Source organism: Typopeltis vanoorti, chromosome 10 (genome assembly GCF_054136105.1).
Source record: "Typopeltis vanoorti isolate ZY-2024b chromosome 10, IOZ_Tvanoo_1.0, whole genome shotgun sequence".
Taxonomy (NCBI): Eukaryota; Metazoa; Arthropoda; class Arachnida; order Uropygi; family Thelyphonidae; genus Typopeltis; species Typopeltis vanoorti.
In genome coordinates, this window is record NC_143558.1 from 37,479,456 (window position 1) to 37,497,027 (window position 17,572).

A 17,572-nucleotide genomic window follows, 5' to 3' on the forward strand; every position below is an offset into this window, starting at 1 on the left:
CATACTTCACTAATAAATTTTGCAAGATGGGAAACAATATTCCAATCCACATATTCCATTTTCCATGTAGGAGAACATGGTTCCTGTGAAGCTATAGTGCAAATAACAGGAAAATAATTGTTTCTGTAGATGTTATTTTCAACATCCCACAGAAGTAGTCTAAAACTGTCAGGAGAGCAAATTGTGAGATTTATTGCAGAAAGCAGCCAGGCATGTGGAAGAAGCTATTGATTTCATTATTAATAAGGGAGAGGTCGTGGTTGTCGATAATTTACTCAATGCTATGACCTCATCCACTTATGATCATACTATCCCACACACAGTGTTGTGTCCATTAAAGTCACCCATATACTACCTATCAGAAGTAGTAAATGGGCAGAGGCAGTTGCAAATAAAACTATCAAGTTCAATTTCATCTCCCAGTGAAAATGTGTCATGCCTTGTAAATAATTAAAATACTCTGGATACAGCTAGTTGAAAGATGATTTTTCACTTGATTTTAAACTAAATTGAACTTGCTAAGAAATTATACTCTTGTTTAATCCTTTATCAAAGTGTAAGCAAACAAAATTTTCTAGTGAAGTATTTTCACATTTGTATATAGAGGCAAATGACTTCACATTAATTGCCTTGGTTTCCCATAATGCAAAACACACATCCTTTTGAGTATGTATAATGCTATGCATTATGGGAAGGGCCACCACAAGACTGGTTTCAACCTTTATTCCGGTACTGCTAAAAGTGCAGGGGTACCTCTCCAGTAATCTACACCAGTGGTCTCCAAAGTGGGGTACGCGAGTCGATATGTAGGGGTACGTCAAAAAAAGTTTTATATTGATAGGAAAAAAATTAAGTAATTAATTAAAAACAAAGAATATTATTTCCTTTCATCAATTAAACATATATCTAATATAGACAAAGACATTATAAAGATCCTGTAAACTTAAATTTGCGAGTAGCACACATTGGGCGACTTTGCACACATAATCATCCGTGGCAAAGCTGTCATGATTTTTAAAATTATGGAGTAAATCTCTTACTTACTTACTTTGGCATAAACATGTAATTGACGTGTGGGGGCGGGGGGGGGGGGGGAGAACTGAGTTTGCTGTCAAATATGAGTTCTAAGAACTTGGCTTCAAGAGCAACAACTGGGATTAATGATTGTCCCAGTTGAAGTTCTGGGTCAGGATGAAGACCAAGTCTGTAACAAAAAGTGAACACAAGCTGTCTTCTGCTGTGAAAATCTAAACACATTTGCAAGCATTCATTTTGAGAGATAGTCAATGGTTTGTTGCAGTTGTCTTTCAATGACCCTCATATTACATGAGTGACAGAAGATGGTGAAATCATCCACACAGAGAGCATTACTTACTATTGAAGGAAACTGTTCTGTTATCGAGTTGACCTCGATTGCAAATAACACAACACTTAAAATTGAACCTTATGGGATTCCCTCTTCTTGGTTATACAGCCAGGAGAGAAAGCATTTCCCACTTGAAAGATTTGGATTAGAAGTTCTTTATAAAAAGAGGGAGATTTCTTCTAATGTCAAAATTGTGTAGATCATCTTTCAGTATTCCAAACTTCCATGCAGTGTTGAATGCTTTTTTACATATGTGCGCAACCATTGTGCTCATCTTCCGTTCAATTTCAGATTTTCTCCCAGACTTCTTTAATGCTAGTTGTTCTTATGCTGCATGTATACTGGATCCAGGATTCCTTTTGACTCTGACAACAGATGTGTCTTGCTTGAGCTCAGACATGTTTCAAAGTAATCAGTTGTTGTTGTTGTATAGAATATGCAAAAAATCACCAAGCTTTCTTCTGAACTTATTTGGTCTCTGTGCAATTGTCATTACACCATGGCTTAGGGAAGCATGAAACCGACTACATGTTTTATGGATTGCAAAAGTGGCAAAGTGTAATACACTCATCACATGATTCACTGCATCTGATGGAAGAAGAGCAGATCATTGCAGAATCAAATTCTGTTATTGATGAGAAGGTGAGCCAATCAGCTACTCCATTTTCCATTGTGATATCTGCAATGGAGTGCATGGTTGCCCATGCATTAAGGTGGATATCACAAGAAAGTGATCACTTTCAAATAAATTCTCATCAGTTTCCCACTTGAAGAATGGGAAAAGGGAGGATGAGCACATAATTAAGTATCTGACAGTGAACATTCAAGTAGCCATATGGAAGTGATGCTTCCTGTGTTTAAGAGGGAGAGTTTATTGATGTTGAGCATATGTTTGACTACTCTTCCTCTGTTTGAGCACTATCCCACAGTGTTATGTCCATTTAAATCCCCTATTAAAAGTATGGGGGGGGGGGAGGATGCAATATGACATAATCAGTCATCTTGAGAGATATCTGTGGCAGGAGAAACACAGATGCAGTATGATGTTAACAGAGTTACGGCCGATAGTTGGACATCAACTGCTTCTATCTTCGTATTGAGTGAGACTTGCTAGAATATGTGACCGAGCATGGCCGCCCACAAGGATGACAACTCACCCATGGGTAGGTCCATCCCATGTCCTGTTCTTACAAATGATAGTAGCATTTTGTAATGTTGAATCATCTCTCAGCTTTAGACATGTTACATGCAAGCAGAAGCATATTGGTTTATGCTTCTACAAGAGGGTCTTGATATTCATCAATGCTTTGATGTAATACACAAGAATTCCAATATACAAATGCTTCCATTATTTCTTTTTGGTGGTATCATCTGGCTTTCTGTATTGAGTAGTTCTGCTGTTGTTAGCTTTAGATTTTTTCTCTTTTTTCTTCAGGAAATTGGAGGATAGTCAGTATCCTTTATTTCCTCTTCATCAGGAAAAATATCCACGATAGCTTCATATTGTGCTCCTTCTAGGGCATAAGGTAAATGTATTATTTTATCTTCTTCAGGAGAAACCGAGGTGTCCATTCCAGTTGAAGATGGTTGATCTATTAGAGAGTCTTAATGCATATCTTTGACTCTCTGCAGTGCATATTCCATTATTTTTTTTTTATTAATTAATGGATTTTCGTGTAGCAAGCCAATCTTTAGCATGTCCTCAGGAGTGAGTCCATAGTCTCGAGGCATGTCTTTGACCCTCTGCAGTGCATATTCCATTATCTTTTTTATTAATGGATTTTTGTGTATTAAGCCAATCTTTAGCATCGATACAAAATTAATAATGGAAAACTCACGTACAAAGATTATTTAATAGCATAATTTACGCCCGTGTGTCACAGGCATCTTCAGTACATTTTCAGCTCAAATTAAACAATAATTGAGAATTCCAAAAAGTGCCACCTAAGTAGCTGGTGTAAGATAACTAAAAAAGGTCAATAAATTTCCTAACAAAAAAAAAAAACGTATACAATAAAAAGTTAGGAAAGATTAGCTGATTTATTAAGTATTATCTCCCATAAAGGGGATAGACGTAAGCCGTCGGATCTGTTTAAGTTAGGAGAATGAGGTAAAGTTTCACATGTTTCTTTATAAAGGCGTTCCATGAGGAACCAACTTTTGTGAAGGACTCTTGAAGTGAAGATGGCATGTTCTGCAAGTCCAGATTTTTCAGGTTTAAAGTATTCAATATAAGATTGGTGTTCTGCTAGTCGAATAGAGGCATATCTTTCTGTTTGGCCGAAATTTTGTATCGATATGTCTACTCATGGTATACCTCTTTTAAAACTTAATCTTTAGCATGTCCTCAGGAGTGAGTTCATACCAAATGGCCTCCTCCTTTCACTTCATACAGAAACTGGCAAGAGAAGAGGAGAGCAAAACTCAAACCTTCCTCCCCCACATATATATATATTGCCTAAAATTCATAAAGCTTAATTACCCATGGTAGATGGCTTTACTTTCCTTTAAATATCCAAACAATCAGCTAAATCTTTAATTCCAAGCATTTCAAATTTTTAATTCAAAATTTAGTTTTACACAATAATTATATCATCATGAACTTTTATGTCACCTCCTTATTTACAAATATCCACCCCCCCCTTCTGACACTTTAAATTTGCTGAAAAAGTTCCCTATCCCAACATTAATGAACTCTAATTTTGCCATCCACGCTGGCTACGTCTCTCATAAGGTTACCACACATATACACAGATAGTTACATGGTTTCTCCCCTTTCTTCTATGGTCAATTTCTATATGGAGTAAATTGAAAAACATGCTCTTGATACTGCCATTCTCAAATCTAAGATATATCGATAATGAGTTTTCTATTTGGCACATGGAAACAGACTCTTTCCTCCTTTACTGCAATAGTCAGCACCTCAGAATCCAGGATATTCTTTGTTTCTTGAATATTCCCTATATCCAGGACACTTGAGAAAAAATAAACAGAAATTTAAAGAAATATAATCTCTACATGCTTTCAGGCCTCATTTGAAACTGACTTCCCTTCTCCACTCCACTAAGGATCTATGTACCTCTCATGTCTGTTCCAAGAGTTTACAAGGTTCCTTGTTCTTGCAACTTATATTATGATCAAATTGGGTGATCTGCCAACATCTGTTTAGAAGAAAACAAAAAAATACATCCACTGCCACAGCAATGGTCAGCTAGTCTAGGTAACCATGCCTTGCACAGGATCAGGTAGAATAAAACAATAATGCTTCAACCATGGCAAATACAAACTTGAAAGACTCTTTTTACACTTGGCAGCAGTTTTTTTTTTTTTTTTTTTTTTTAAACAGCCTGATCTTAATAAATGTGGTGTGTTAAACTTTCGAAGATTTGGGAAATTTTAATTCTTTAATACTTCCCACCCAACAGCATCCATAGAGAGGTGTCCTCATAGGACTTTAGACATTAGGTATTTTATTTTCTTCCACTTATTGTTGTGCATGTTATTAGAATTATTGTATTCCTGAAGATGCATCTGTGACAGAGACAAAATATTCAAATGATTAAGCCTGCTGTTTAATATTTCTCCTTGTGCTGTATTAGTTCCATTAAATTTTATTATGGTTTTCGGTATTGAGACCACACCACATTATGATGTAAACAAAGAGTTTAATAAAAATAAGCAATTAAAACCTAGGAAGTTTTGTAAGTTGTAAGATATTATTTTAGTTTTAAAAGTTAGGCTTTTTTTGTACCAGGGTTACTAGTACAAAACATTTTATGCAACAAAAGATTATAAACAATTAATTACACGTATTAGATGTTATGATAACTTCACAACTGTTACATACAAATGAGAAACCAGAATAAAAACAGTAAATTCATTACCGTACGTATGTGTTGGAACACTGTTGGTTGTTACTCTCACATTCGGTAGCATCACGCATGCCATATCCTAATCCATGGAAGTTAAATTTTTGATGAAAGAAAGCAGACCATACTTGGTGTAAGATTAAGCTTTGGTTTTTCTTGCATTTTGTAGGGATCCTAAGCATATGCGAGGCTTTCACTTTCTTGTAAAACAATTACGATCAATATATGACAATTTTGTTTGTTGCCAAACTATTTATGACCTGTAGTATTGTTTCGAATATCAAGCCTGATTTATGCTGTCTTCTTTTTTCAACGTCTTTTACATGTTCAGACATGTAAAATACAATTTAGACATGTAATATGACAATTTTGTTTGTTGCCAAACTATTTATGACCTGTAGTATTGTTTCTAATGTCAAGCCTGATTTATGCTGTCTTCTTTTTTCAACGTCTTTTACATGTTCAGACATGCAGATCTCTCCTGACCTTCCTGTCTGGTCTATATAACAAATGCCACAAGAGCAATGAATCTCATAAAAGCCTGATTTTTTCATGAGGTGATGTGGAGGTTTTGGTGGATGTAAGAATCTTGAGATTTTTTGTAAAGGTAAAAAAGTCACTTTTACGTTGTAACTCATGGAGCAACATAGCCATTTTGTCTAACATTCTTAATGTAAGGGAGTTGCAAGAGATGTATTAAGAATTTTGCTGATCATCTTGGGTTCATAACTATTAAGTGTGAGGTTCTGTTTCAGGTAGTGCAGTTCTTTATTTCTTTTAATTGATGTGCTTGATATGTTTTATACCTTATATCATAATGTGGTCTCAGTATTGAAAACTTCCCACAGAACTGCTAAGCCACAGCAACTTACGTTTCATCTATGATGCTCATGGGTGGGGGGAGGGGGGTTGCTTATGGTCTAAAGTTGCTTAACTAGAAAAATTATGCAATTAAACACACGAACTTCATCAACCAATTAATGTTTCTGGTTCAATGTAGATATAATGATATTACATTTAAATTTGTAAAAATCAGGCATACATTCCATTCAGTCAAAGCAGATGGAATCTACAAGAAAACAGAACTAGCTGTCTTAAGAAAGCTCAGATTAGAACTTCAAAGATAGATCAAGATATGTTCACTGTAAATAGTGAATTAGCCAACCTATGGAATATCATTGACAGACTTGCATCCAATAAAAAGAAAAACAAGAAAAACATCTAGATCAGTCTAAAGTTGTCATCAATCTTCCTTCCAAAGTCTTATCTAGCACAGGAAAAAATCTCCTAATGAGAGGTTTTAATTTTGCCTAATCTCCACAGAACATTCCAAAAGTAGAATCATAGCATAAATTGAAAAGGGAATTCGCAATCTTCTTAGAGATTCTACAGAACTCATCTGCAATCCCCCCCCCCCTAGATATTTTTCAGATCTTATCTGCACACAAACTTCGGCCTTTAGAAACATACCAAAGTTGGAGTTAATAGCACTAAAAGAATTAAAACGAGATAAAAATATAGTAACAGTTAAGGCAAACAAAAGAAATGCAACAGGGGTTATGAATTCAGATGAACATGCAAGAAAAATGAACAGCCTATTAGAAGATTCCAATACATATTTATCCTTAGACAGGGATCCCACATGGCACACGCACACACACACAATAAAACCAATGACTTGATCATAAAGTTATCTAATTGGGCAGAAGAATTTTAAAAAAATTGTTTATAGTCAAAACATCCTTTAGTCCCAAGAATTTATGGTACAACAAAAATACACAAAAAGGATATTTGGTTACGGCCCATTGTAGATGGAGAGATTCCCTGACCTCAAACTTAGCTAAATATCTCTCAAACCTGATATCACCGAACACAAAAAAAAAACAAAAAAAACAGAAGCATTTGTAAAACATAGTTTATATTTTATTGAAAAGGTAAAGCCTTCAGACATCTTAGCAAGTTTAGATGTAGTCAGTCTTTTCACCAATGTACCTAGAAATGACACGGTGGATCTATTTGTAAACCTTTTCCCACCGGACACTGTAGGACCATTCAAACATTGTATGGAAAACATTTTTAAGACCAGCACAAAAAATTACCATTCCTTGATATCCCTGTAGAAGTAAATGAAGAGGAAAAAAGGTTGTCCTTTTCCATAAACATAAAACCTACCAAAATGGGACAATTTTTAAAATGGTAGTATGCCGCTGCACACTACCATCCGTTACAAAAGGTAGGCATAATTAAAACTTTATGAGATAGGGCATACAATATATCAAGCACATCAATTAAAAGAAATAAAGAACTTCACTACCTGAAACAGAACTGGAACTGCAATCGTGTTACCTTACATCAAAAATGTTAGACAAAATGGCTATGTTAGTCCGTGAGTACAATGTAAAAATGGCTTTTTTTTTACCTTTACAAAAAATCCCAAGATTCTTACATCCACCAAAACCTCCATCTTACCCAATGAAAAAACCGTTGATGAGATTCACTGCTCTTGTGGCATTTGTTATGTAGGCCAGACAAGAAGGTTGCAAGAGATTTGCATGTCTGAACATGTAAAAGAATTGAAAAAAGAAGACAGCACAAATCAGGCTTGGCATTCCATACAACTACTATGGGTCATCAAATAGTTTGGAAACAAACAAAAATGTCATATAGTGATTATAATTGTTTTTCAAGAAAGTTGAAAGAAGCCTTGCAAATGTTTAGGATCCCTACACAGTGCAATAAAAATCAAGGCTTAATCTTATACCAAGTATGGTCTGCTTTTATCAAAAATTTAACTGCCACAGACATAGGATATGACATGCGTGATGCTACCGAATGTGATAGCAACAACTAGCAGTGTTCCAACACACAAATACAGTAATGAATTTATTTTTTATTCTGGCTTCTCATTTGTATGTAACAGTTGTGAAGTTATCATAACATCTAATATGTGTAATTAATTGTTTATAGTCTTTTGTTGTGTAAAACTTTTTTGTACCAGTACCCCTGATGATGTAAGCCTTACGACTTATTAAACTTGTCAGGTTTTATTGCTTATTTTTATTAAACTCTTTATTTACATCATAATGTGGGGTAGTCTTACCAAAAACTTCCCACACAACTGCTAAATTACAGAAACTTACATTTTCATATAATAAACTTTTCCTGTGATCCACTATGAGCTTGCTGATAATGAGAATCAACTATAGCAAACATAACATGGAATTATGTATACTTATTTAATAATATACTGATATATATTTGGCCTCTATGTTTAAGGCTTAATATCTTGGTAACAAACCATGGAAAACAAATTATTATTTTTAGCATCAGACCTCCATAGAGTCAAAGACTTATCATGGAAAATCCTACTCACATGTGCACATCTTATCAAACTGACATAAAAATGCATTCACTGTCTCCATGCTCATCACACTATAGGGCAATGCATTTCAATCACTGCCACACAGAAAATCCACCCTTACCACTCTTTGTTCGCACCTGTAATCAAAGAGGTGATTACACAGGTATGAGTGGTAAACAGAACATACACTTCTATGTGCTGTAAAATTGTATATGCTGAGAGTTCTAAATTACCATTAAAGTTCAATAATTAAATAAAAATAATTTAAAAAATATTTAAAAATTTTTTTTTTCTTTAATCAGCAGGGATGAGATGAAAAGTATTATAAAGCATGCCTTGCCAAAACTGGGATGAATGGAGACCTAATTCTGTTTAGGTTCAGCTCATACACTGACACTTCATTGCTTTCTTGGTAGTGTCCTTGAAAAAGGAATCTGCTACGTCTTTCAACTAAACTATGACTGATGGAAAGGTTTGCAAGGCCCCTTCCACAATTTCACAGGATCCAAATATTGGATAGTTCAAATAAAGCAAATATTCTTAATTGACTCCCATGATATATAAGGCAAATAAAACCTACCCAATCTCTCTCAAGATCTCTTCTGCTTCTAACAAAGCCTTTTCATTAAGCTGACCAAGTGGAGCAACATCTTGCCACCCATATCCAACTCCCATATCACATAAGGACCTTTGAATCATATGGATATCCATCTACAATTACATACAGGGAAAAAATGTACAACATGTATAATATTGTTAGATAATATATCACAAAGAATACATGTAATGAAGAGCAAATGGTAAAATAGGAAATCATTCATCATTTCAATTCCTAATAAGAATCTTTAAGGGCATACCAGACAATATGCAAGCACTACACAATTTAAGTTAACATTATTACAGGTAACTCTTCGTATATGCAATTTTGTTATCTGCATTTTCACATATATGCAGTTTCATTATTACGGTACATAAGGACCATTGCTGTTTCCTATCCAAGGTGTGGAAGCTTCTGTGCATGCACCTTGTTTCCCACCACCATCCACTGTGTTCAGTGGCTCACTGTCCATTTTGTGTCCCTACTTCCTTATTGGTCTATGCAGTATTGTCTATATCTATAAAAACTTCCACATCCTTTGAGCAAGATGTCTGACAAGAGAAAAAAAAACAAACAGGAAACTAAGTGAAAAGAAGAATGTGAATTAAAACCAAGTGAAAAAAAAGCATATTAAATCCCATGCTTTATAGGTAAGAAGATAGAAGTTCTGAATCAGTTTGACAGAAATGAACATAGCATTGACATTCAAAGAACCACAAGATTGAGCGATTCTATGGTGATAATGACTGATACAATTCACAAGAACATTCAATCATTCACGAATCTCAGTGTGACCACAGTAATGAAATCTAGATGTCATGCAATTGAGAAAATGGAAAGGATGTTGTCCATATGAATCTAGGATCAGAACTATTTGAATGTGCCTTTGTCTGGAGTGGTCATACAAGAGAAGATTTATATGAAGATTTTGATGAAAGATGAAAGCATCCAACATCTTTTACTGGATGTTGTGGATGATTCTGACCACTATAAGAGTTACACAATCTCAACATGTCTGCAGATCATGTTGCCACTGAAGAATTTCATGATTTTTCAAAGCAAAAAATAAAGCAGAAGGAGGTTACACACTGAGAAGTTAAACTGCAAGTCAGGTTTCAATTGAGGATTCTTGAAAAAGCAGCCTCCAGCCTTATACGAGTCTTCAACTTCAGCATGCCAGATAAAGATGTATTATGATAAATTAATCATGAAAATAAAGAACTACTTTAATAGTTATGTTTTATGCATACTGAATATTTTATTTATTACTATTATGCCTTATAATATGTATGAAAATTAGGAGCATTTTTGATTAAATTCATTTTGAAATATTGGTATCTCACTTGCTTGGAAACACAACCTCTATTATTCTATGTTATAAGCCTCATATTTTCAATACACGCAGCAACTGTTGAGAATGCAACCGCCACATATAACGAGAGTTACCTGTACTTCCTATCAACAATGTTCTTCCAATTAATCTTTTATTTTGCAAGTCTTCATAATACTGTCAAATCTCACATTTTGGTCTTATAAGATACTACTAACTGTAATGATTCACATAAAGCACATCTTAATCATCCCAGCTTTAAATACTTGCTTTGCTAATCTTTACTCTCCAATTTCATTTAAGTGAAAATATGATCATAGATTAGGAGAGCAACCAAATAGCAAAAGCATATGAAACATGATTTAGCTCTGATTATACTTAATCAAGAATGAGTGGCATTCTTGAATCTTAATAGTTTTACTTCAAATTTAAAGTACGCATATTACCTGAAAGTTAATATGAATTAAGTCTCATATGATCTGTTTATCTAGTTTGTTGAAAAAATTCAGCAAATTAAATCAGTTAAAAATATGTTACATATATCAAAGTTCATGCATCAGTGATTTATACCACAAATGAAGTATATAATTAAAAAGAGATCTGACATAAATGATTCATGCATGTAAAGTTTATAATCTTCACTTCCATTCAATGAATGGTCTAATCACACATAACTGTTGCAAATGTTTTGTTCTCTCTCTCTTTTCATTTTTCTACATACAATAATACAGTTGAGTAAAAATGCTATTCTAGTAGAAATTCACTACAGCAAATTATGATTATGTCCATTAATCTAATCTTCAACTCTTCACCAAGGTGAGTCAATGTGATGTCAGTGCAAAACAGTCATTTTGCATATACACAGTTGTTTATATGCAAAATAAATGAAAGCAGTGGGAAATTTGTCTAGGGGAATCTGTCTTGAATTCAAGATTATACATTAATTATTACTTCTACTGTTATATTCAGAAAGAAGATGAAATTATGGATGTTATAATAAGTTAAAAAAAGTAATTACGGTTTCTTATATTTCATCGCATATGCAGCACTCAGGCTCTACATAAGTCAGCGAAATAAGGTAAAAAAAAAAAAAGTCCTAAAATAAGACAGTGAGAATGAATGGATGAGCTTAGCTTGTTGACTACCACGAGCTTCCACCATGTATGGTTTTGTGCTTCTCTTTTATATTCTTCATAAGACAAAAAGGTCCAGTTCCTTAATATTTCCCATTCAATCTGTTCTTTGTCTACCTCTTCTTCTTTTTCCTTTTATCATTTCTTCTAGAAATGTTTTTTGTAGGGATTCATGCCTTAGTATGTGACCAAGGTAGGTAGTTTTCCTTTTCTTAATGGTTTTCAACAGAGTCCTATCTTTTCCAATCATCTCTAATATTTCTAAATTAGTTTTTTTGGCAGTCCATGGGACTAAGGATTCTTCTGAGGATCCACATCTCAAAGGCTATTAGTTTATTTTCTCAATATTTTGATATTGTCCAGGTTTCTGCTTCATATTAGCAGTGCTCACCATATTTAGCATTTGGACAGCCTAAGTCTTGTTTTTGTGTGAATTTCCCTTGAGGTCAGAATGCTTTTCATGCTAATGAAGGTTGATCTAGCAATTTCTATTCTTCTTAATATTTCCTTATTGCACTTTCCATTCTCTGTAATTAGTTGACCCAAATATATATAACTCTCTACTTGATCTAAGGTATTTCCTCTGATCTTAATATTTATATCAGCTCTTGTTACCAGCATCGTTTTGGTTTTTTTGCAGTTGAAATTAAGTCAATATTATTTTTCACTTAGTTTCTGGGTCTCTTCTAGTAGGTTTTGAAGATCTTTTCTATTTTCAGCAAGCAGTACTGTATTGTCTTCATATCTTAAGTTATTTATATTGATGCTTCCTATGCTGGCTCCTTTAAATTCTTCTAACTGCTCGAAGATTTTTCAGTATAGAGGTTAAACAATATAGGAAAAAGAACACAGTCTTGTCTGACACCCTTCTTTACTGGGAATTACTCCAACATTTCTTCTGATATTTTTATTGAGGCAGTTTGTTCCCAATATAGATTTATCAGTAATCTTGTATCTTTGCCATCTACTCCTAATTTTTTGATGCATTCTATTAGTTGTTCATGTTACATATTATCAAAGGCCTTTGTGTAGTCAATAAAACATAAGTAGACTTCTTTCTGCTTCTCCAGATATCTTTCTATAATAGTTCTAATGTTGAAGATTCCTTCTCCAGTTCCTTTATTTTCCTGAAAACCAAATTGTGTTTCATTAATTTCAAATTTGATTTAATGTTTATTTCTTTCTAGGATGACATATAACATAGCTTTTGCTACCTGACTGATTGTTCTGTACTCTTCACATTTGATTGTCTTAGATTTTTAGGTATTGGTAGGAATATCGAGTGCTCAAAATCTTTTGGTAGGTGTCCAGTTTCATATATTTTGTTACATATGTCAGTCAGTGATCTTATAGCCTTATCGTTTCAAGCACATTACACATTACTTAAACAAAATACGTAAGGCTATGCATTTGTTACACAAATAAGGGGAAAAAAATTCGGAGTTCAAGATGTGTGTATATATTTAACTGGGTTTCACTCATTAAAGGTTAGTAACCTATAACACATTTTAGTGCTTTGGGTGGGCTAAGATTCAGAAAATGGAACCTTGCTCTGGACACCAAACACAACTTTTACAAGCTCCTTCTAGCCTCCAATAAACAAGATGGTAGTGCTGCAGATGATGAAATTCAGGTATTCAGGCAGGTATTCTTTTAGGAGCTAGGGCGAAATTAAAAGAATACCTGCCGAAGAAATCATGATCCAAATAGAACATGGGATTCGCAACCTGCCTAACCATATCGCCAACAACGTCAGACTGGATGTAGTTGGTGTTCTCACTAAAGCCAAACCTCCAAAAACCAACTTATCCAAAGACGAATATGCAGCCCTACAAGAAATGAAGAATAACAAAAAAATAGTAATCACCAAAGCGGATAAGGGAAATGCCACTGTGGTGCTAAATCAAAAGGACTACAAAGGTAAGCTTAATGCTTTGGTACTAGACCGTACTACTTACCTCCCTATTGAATATAATCCTACCAGCTTTCAGATTAGAACTCTCCACAGGCTCCTTAAGAAAGTCACTTCTTGGCCTGTGGAAGTCACTAACAAACTAAAACCATATAACTCTAGACCCCCCCTGATTATATGGACTCCCAAAAATACATAAACAAAATGTGCCATTACGTCCCATAGTGGATGGCATTGATTCCCCCACATATAAATTAGCCAAAACGCTCACACACACTATACTGGCAACACACCATCACACATAAAAAACTCAGCCCACTTTAAAGCCAGTGTAGAAAACCTCTCACTCCAACACACTGACATAATGGTCAGTTTTGACGTCTCCTCCCTATTCACTAATGTCCCACTCAAAGAAACCCTAGAGCTCATCCAAGCCAAGTTTCCTCCCGATATCTCAGCCCTATTTCAGTTCACAATGAACCCAGGCTATTTCGTTTGGCAAGGAAAGTTCTACAAACAGATAGAGGGGACAGCCATGGGTTCACCACTTTCTCCACCCTTGGCCAATTTCTTTATGGAGACCTTTGAAGAGAAAGCCTTAAACTCCGCCCCACAAAAACTCACTATTTGGCTTCGTTACGTGGATGATGTGTTCGCTATTTGGCCACATGGCTCAGACTCACTGCACTCCTTCCTAACACACTTAAACAACCAACATCCCAGAGTCCAGTTCACCTTAGAAAAAGAGGAAAACAACACCCTCCCTTTCCTAGACACTTTAATCACCCGCCAGCTTGATGGATCTTTGGTTTTCTCTGTTTACAGAAAACCCACCCATACTGGCAGATACATTCACCAGCAATCCCCCCCCCCCACACACACAACAATATGGGGTTATAAAAACACTATATAACAGGACAAAATTAATCTGCTCAGATGACAAGGCCCTAACTACTGAACTAAACCACATCCACAACACTTTCTTAGCCAATGGCTATAACTCCCAAAAAATCCAAAAAATACTCAAACCAGTAAACCACAACCCCCCCCCCCCCCTCCACAATAAAGATTACACCAAATCTATCACCATCCCCTACATCCGTGGCACCTCTGAGAAAATAACCAATATCCTCAGAAAATATGACCTTACTTCTTGTTACAGACCATATAAAAAGTTGGCATCCCTTATCTGCTCTACCAAAGACTAACCACTTCCCCTAGACCTACCTGGTGTATACCAGGTCCCTTGCAGCTGCAAATTGTCCTACTTTGGCCAAACAGGCAGAACAACAAATATCAGGATTTCAGAACACAAAGACTACATCTGGTTTCACCAGTACAGCCACTCTGGACTGGCAGACCATGCCTTAGATCCCACCATAAAATTCGTTGGAAGAAAACAAAAATAATACACCGCAGCAAGTTTAAATACGAAAGATTATTCAAGGAATGAAACTACCCCAAATTTGGGAGACTTACATTTTGAGAACTTCAGCCCAAATGCCAAGTCAAAATTAGCCCACCAGAGGGCACCATTAGGACTTTAGGAACAATATTAGTTTCTTGCTTTCTTCCTCATTTGCTTTTGTTAGTGCCTGCGTGCACATACCATATCTTTATGTTCCTGAAGATGGCAACATGATGTTGCCGAAATATAGAAGTTATTTATTAAAGTTACCTTTAATTAATATACTTTATATGCGTTGTTAATTCCGTAAACTAATTACCAGTTATGTATGACCAACGTATAAGCCTTGCTACTAGAACCTCCAAACAAAAGATTAGAATAATCAAAGAAAATGTGTTGAATGATTTGCAATTTAATTTATTGCATAGAAAATAATTATTATCAAATAATGACTAATGATTTCACATTAATTGCCTTAGTATCCCATAATGCAAAGCACACACCCTTTGGGATACATATAATGTTTGCATTATGTATGGGAAGGGATACCACCCAGACCGGTTTTGATATTTATTGAAGTCTCATCAGTGGGAGCCAGACCCAAAAGAGATATGAAGGTACCTTCATGTGCAAACTTTGTTTGCTTCCACTTCGATAATGGATTAAACAAGAATATAATTTAATTTATAACCAATAAAAAAAAAAAAAAACTTTCAACAACTAGCTTTAATCCAGAGTATAATCATATGTTACACCATTTCACTACTTGGGAAATATGTGATTTGTGCATTATATTTATATAATGCACAAATCACATATTTCCATATTCTGGGTATGGCTTATATGGAAATATTTCCATATTTCCATATAAGCCATACCCAGAAGAGATATACCTATATCACTTCTGGGTATGGCTACCACAGATGAGACGTGAATAAAGATTGAGACTGGTTCTGGACAGTAGCCCTTCCCACAATGATAGCATTATACACATCTGAAAAGTTGTGTGTTTTGTATTATGGGACTACTGCAATTAATGTGAAGTCGTTAGACTCTATATTTAAGTAGTCACGAAGATACTTCACACGAAAACTTTGTTTGCTTACACATACTTGGATAATGGGTTAAAAAAGAATATAATTTCTTGTCATAAATAATTCACTGGATCATTAACTCCACCTCAACAAACATAAGAAATCAATCTCTGCTTATCAGCCTTTAAAAGTAAAGTGTAATGCATTTTGTTCATTAAACATCCATAATGTTAAATTAGAAATGAATTACAAATGTGTGTGTGTGGGGGGGGGGGAGTGTATTGACAAGGTGAGCGGGTTGTTTAGAGAGAACCATGGGAGGTATGATGCAGGGAAAAATTTAATGGATCAAACAACCTCTAAGCAACTGACAATCTTGACATACAAAGTAGTTTCATTATAAGATGAATCAGCATGGTTCGAAATGTGTGCATAATAAATAGTTTTGGGTGAAAAAAATGAATAATTCTGTAAGTACACTTTGTTTTGATAATAATAAATGTGCAACACTGCCAATGGTTTGAGGAAATATAACAGATAGTAAGGAATCAAATTTGCAGACTGAAGTAGAATTAAAACCTTCCCTATGAGACCAGTCCTAAAAATACACAGGGATTATGAAAGCAGACTACAACATTTAGCATGAAAAATTCAAAAAAGAAAACAGCCAGAAAGTTTTAAAGTCAAAGCACAATAGGAGCAACAATGTTAGTAGCAATCAACACGTGACACACTACTGATTACCTGCTTTATCTTAAATTTAATTCCCATATATACTTCTTTCAGATGTCTGTCCATTGTGTAATGAAACTATTTTGCTTTCTTTTCAATCTCATGGTACTATATCATCAGTAATGAATAATTAAACAGTCTACTTAGAGATGCTGCCATTTCTATTGCACTTACTATGTATACAGGCTAATATCTCATCCATGGCTGCATTCCCAGTGAAATGTCTTAACACTAAAAACACCTTGAGTTTATCTACGCACTGATCAATGTATTATCTCTACCCAAATTATACATGCTTGCAAAACAATCATTCAGTAATTCTATTATTTCTTCTTTTTTCTGTTATCTAACTATCAGCATTCATTAAAGTTATCCTTCCAGAATGCTGTGGGATTTTCATTGGACTTCTCAGTAAATTTGTTTTCATAATCTGATTTTGCTATCCTCGCTATGCTAATAACTTTTCTCCATATATACATTCCAAAGCATTTTCTTCTTTTTCAGCACTTGATCAATGATGCTAATCATTTATTTACCTCCCACCTGATTTATTTTCCTAATCCCAGGTAGGTACATAATATGATACTACTTTCCTTAAATATCCTTTAACCATTTTCCACGCATTATCAATATCTTGCAATTTCTTAAGCTAATGTAATGGCTTCAGGCTAACTGCAAAGAGTGTCATAATTAGCAACTTGTTAGTTCACATATACTACTTCTTAAGTGACAATTCTGCATGCTTAGTCAACTCTCTTCCGAGTCAAGAGTACATGATTAGACTCCCAGAATGGAAGTATTCTCTGATGCTGCACACCAGATGCAATAC

At 34.8% G+C, this 17,572-nt stretch overlaps 1 protein-coding gene across 1 annotated transcript in view; it reads right to left on the reverse strand.

Moving 5' to 3' along the window:
* The window catches only part of LOC150102348 (poly [ADP-ribose] polymerase tankyrase-like), a 1,002,656-nt gene that overhangs the window by 160,799 nt on the left and 824,285 nt on the right, over positions 1–17,572 (reverse strand). Inside the window, 1 exon segment of the mRNA XM_090399561.1 lies at positions 9,177–9,307. Within this exon segment, the coding sequence (XP_090255687.1) occupies positions 9,177–9,307 (131 nt within the window).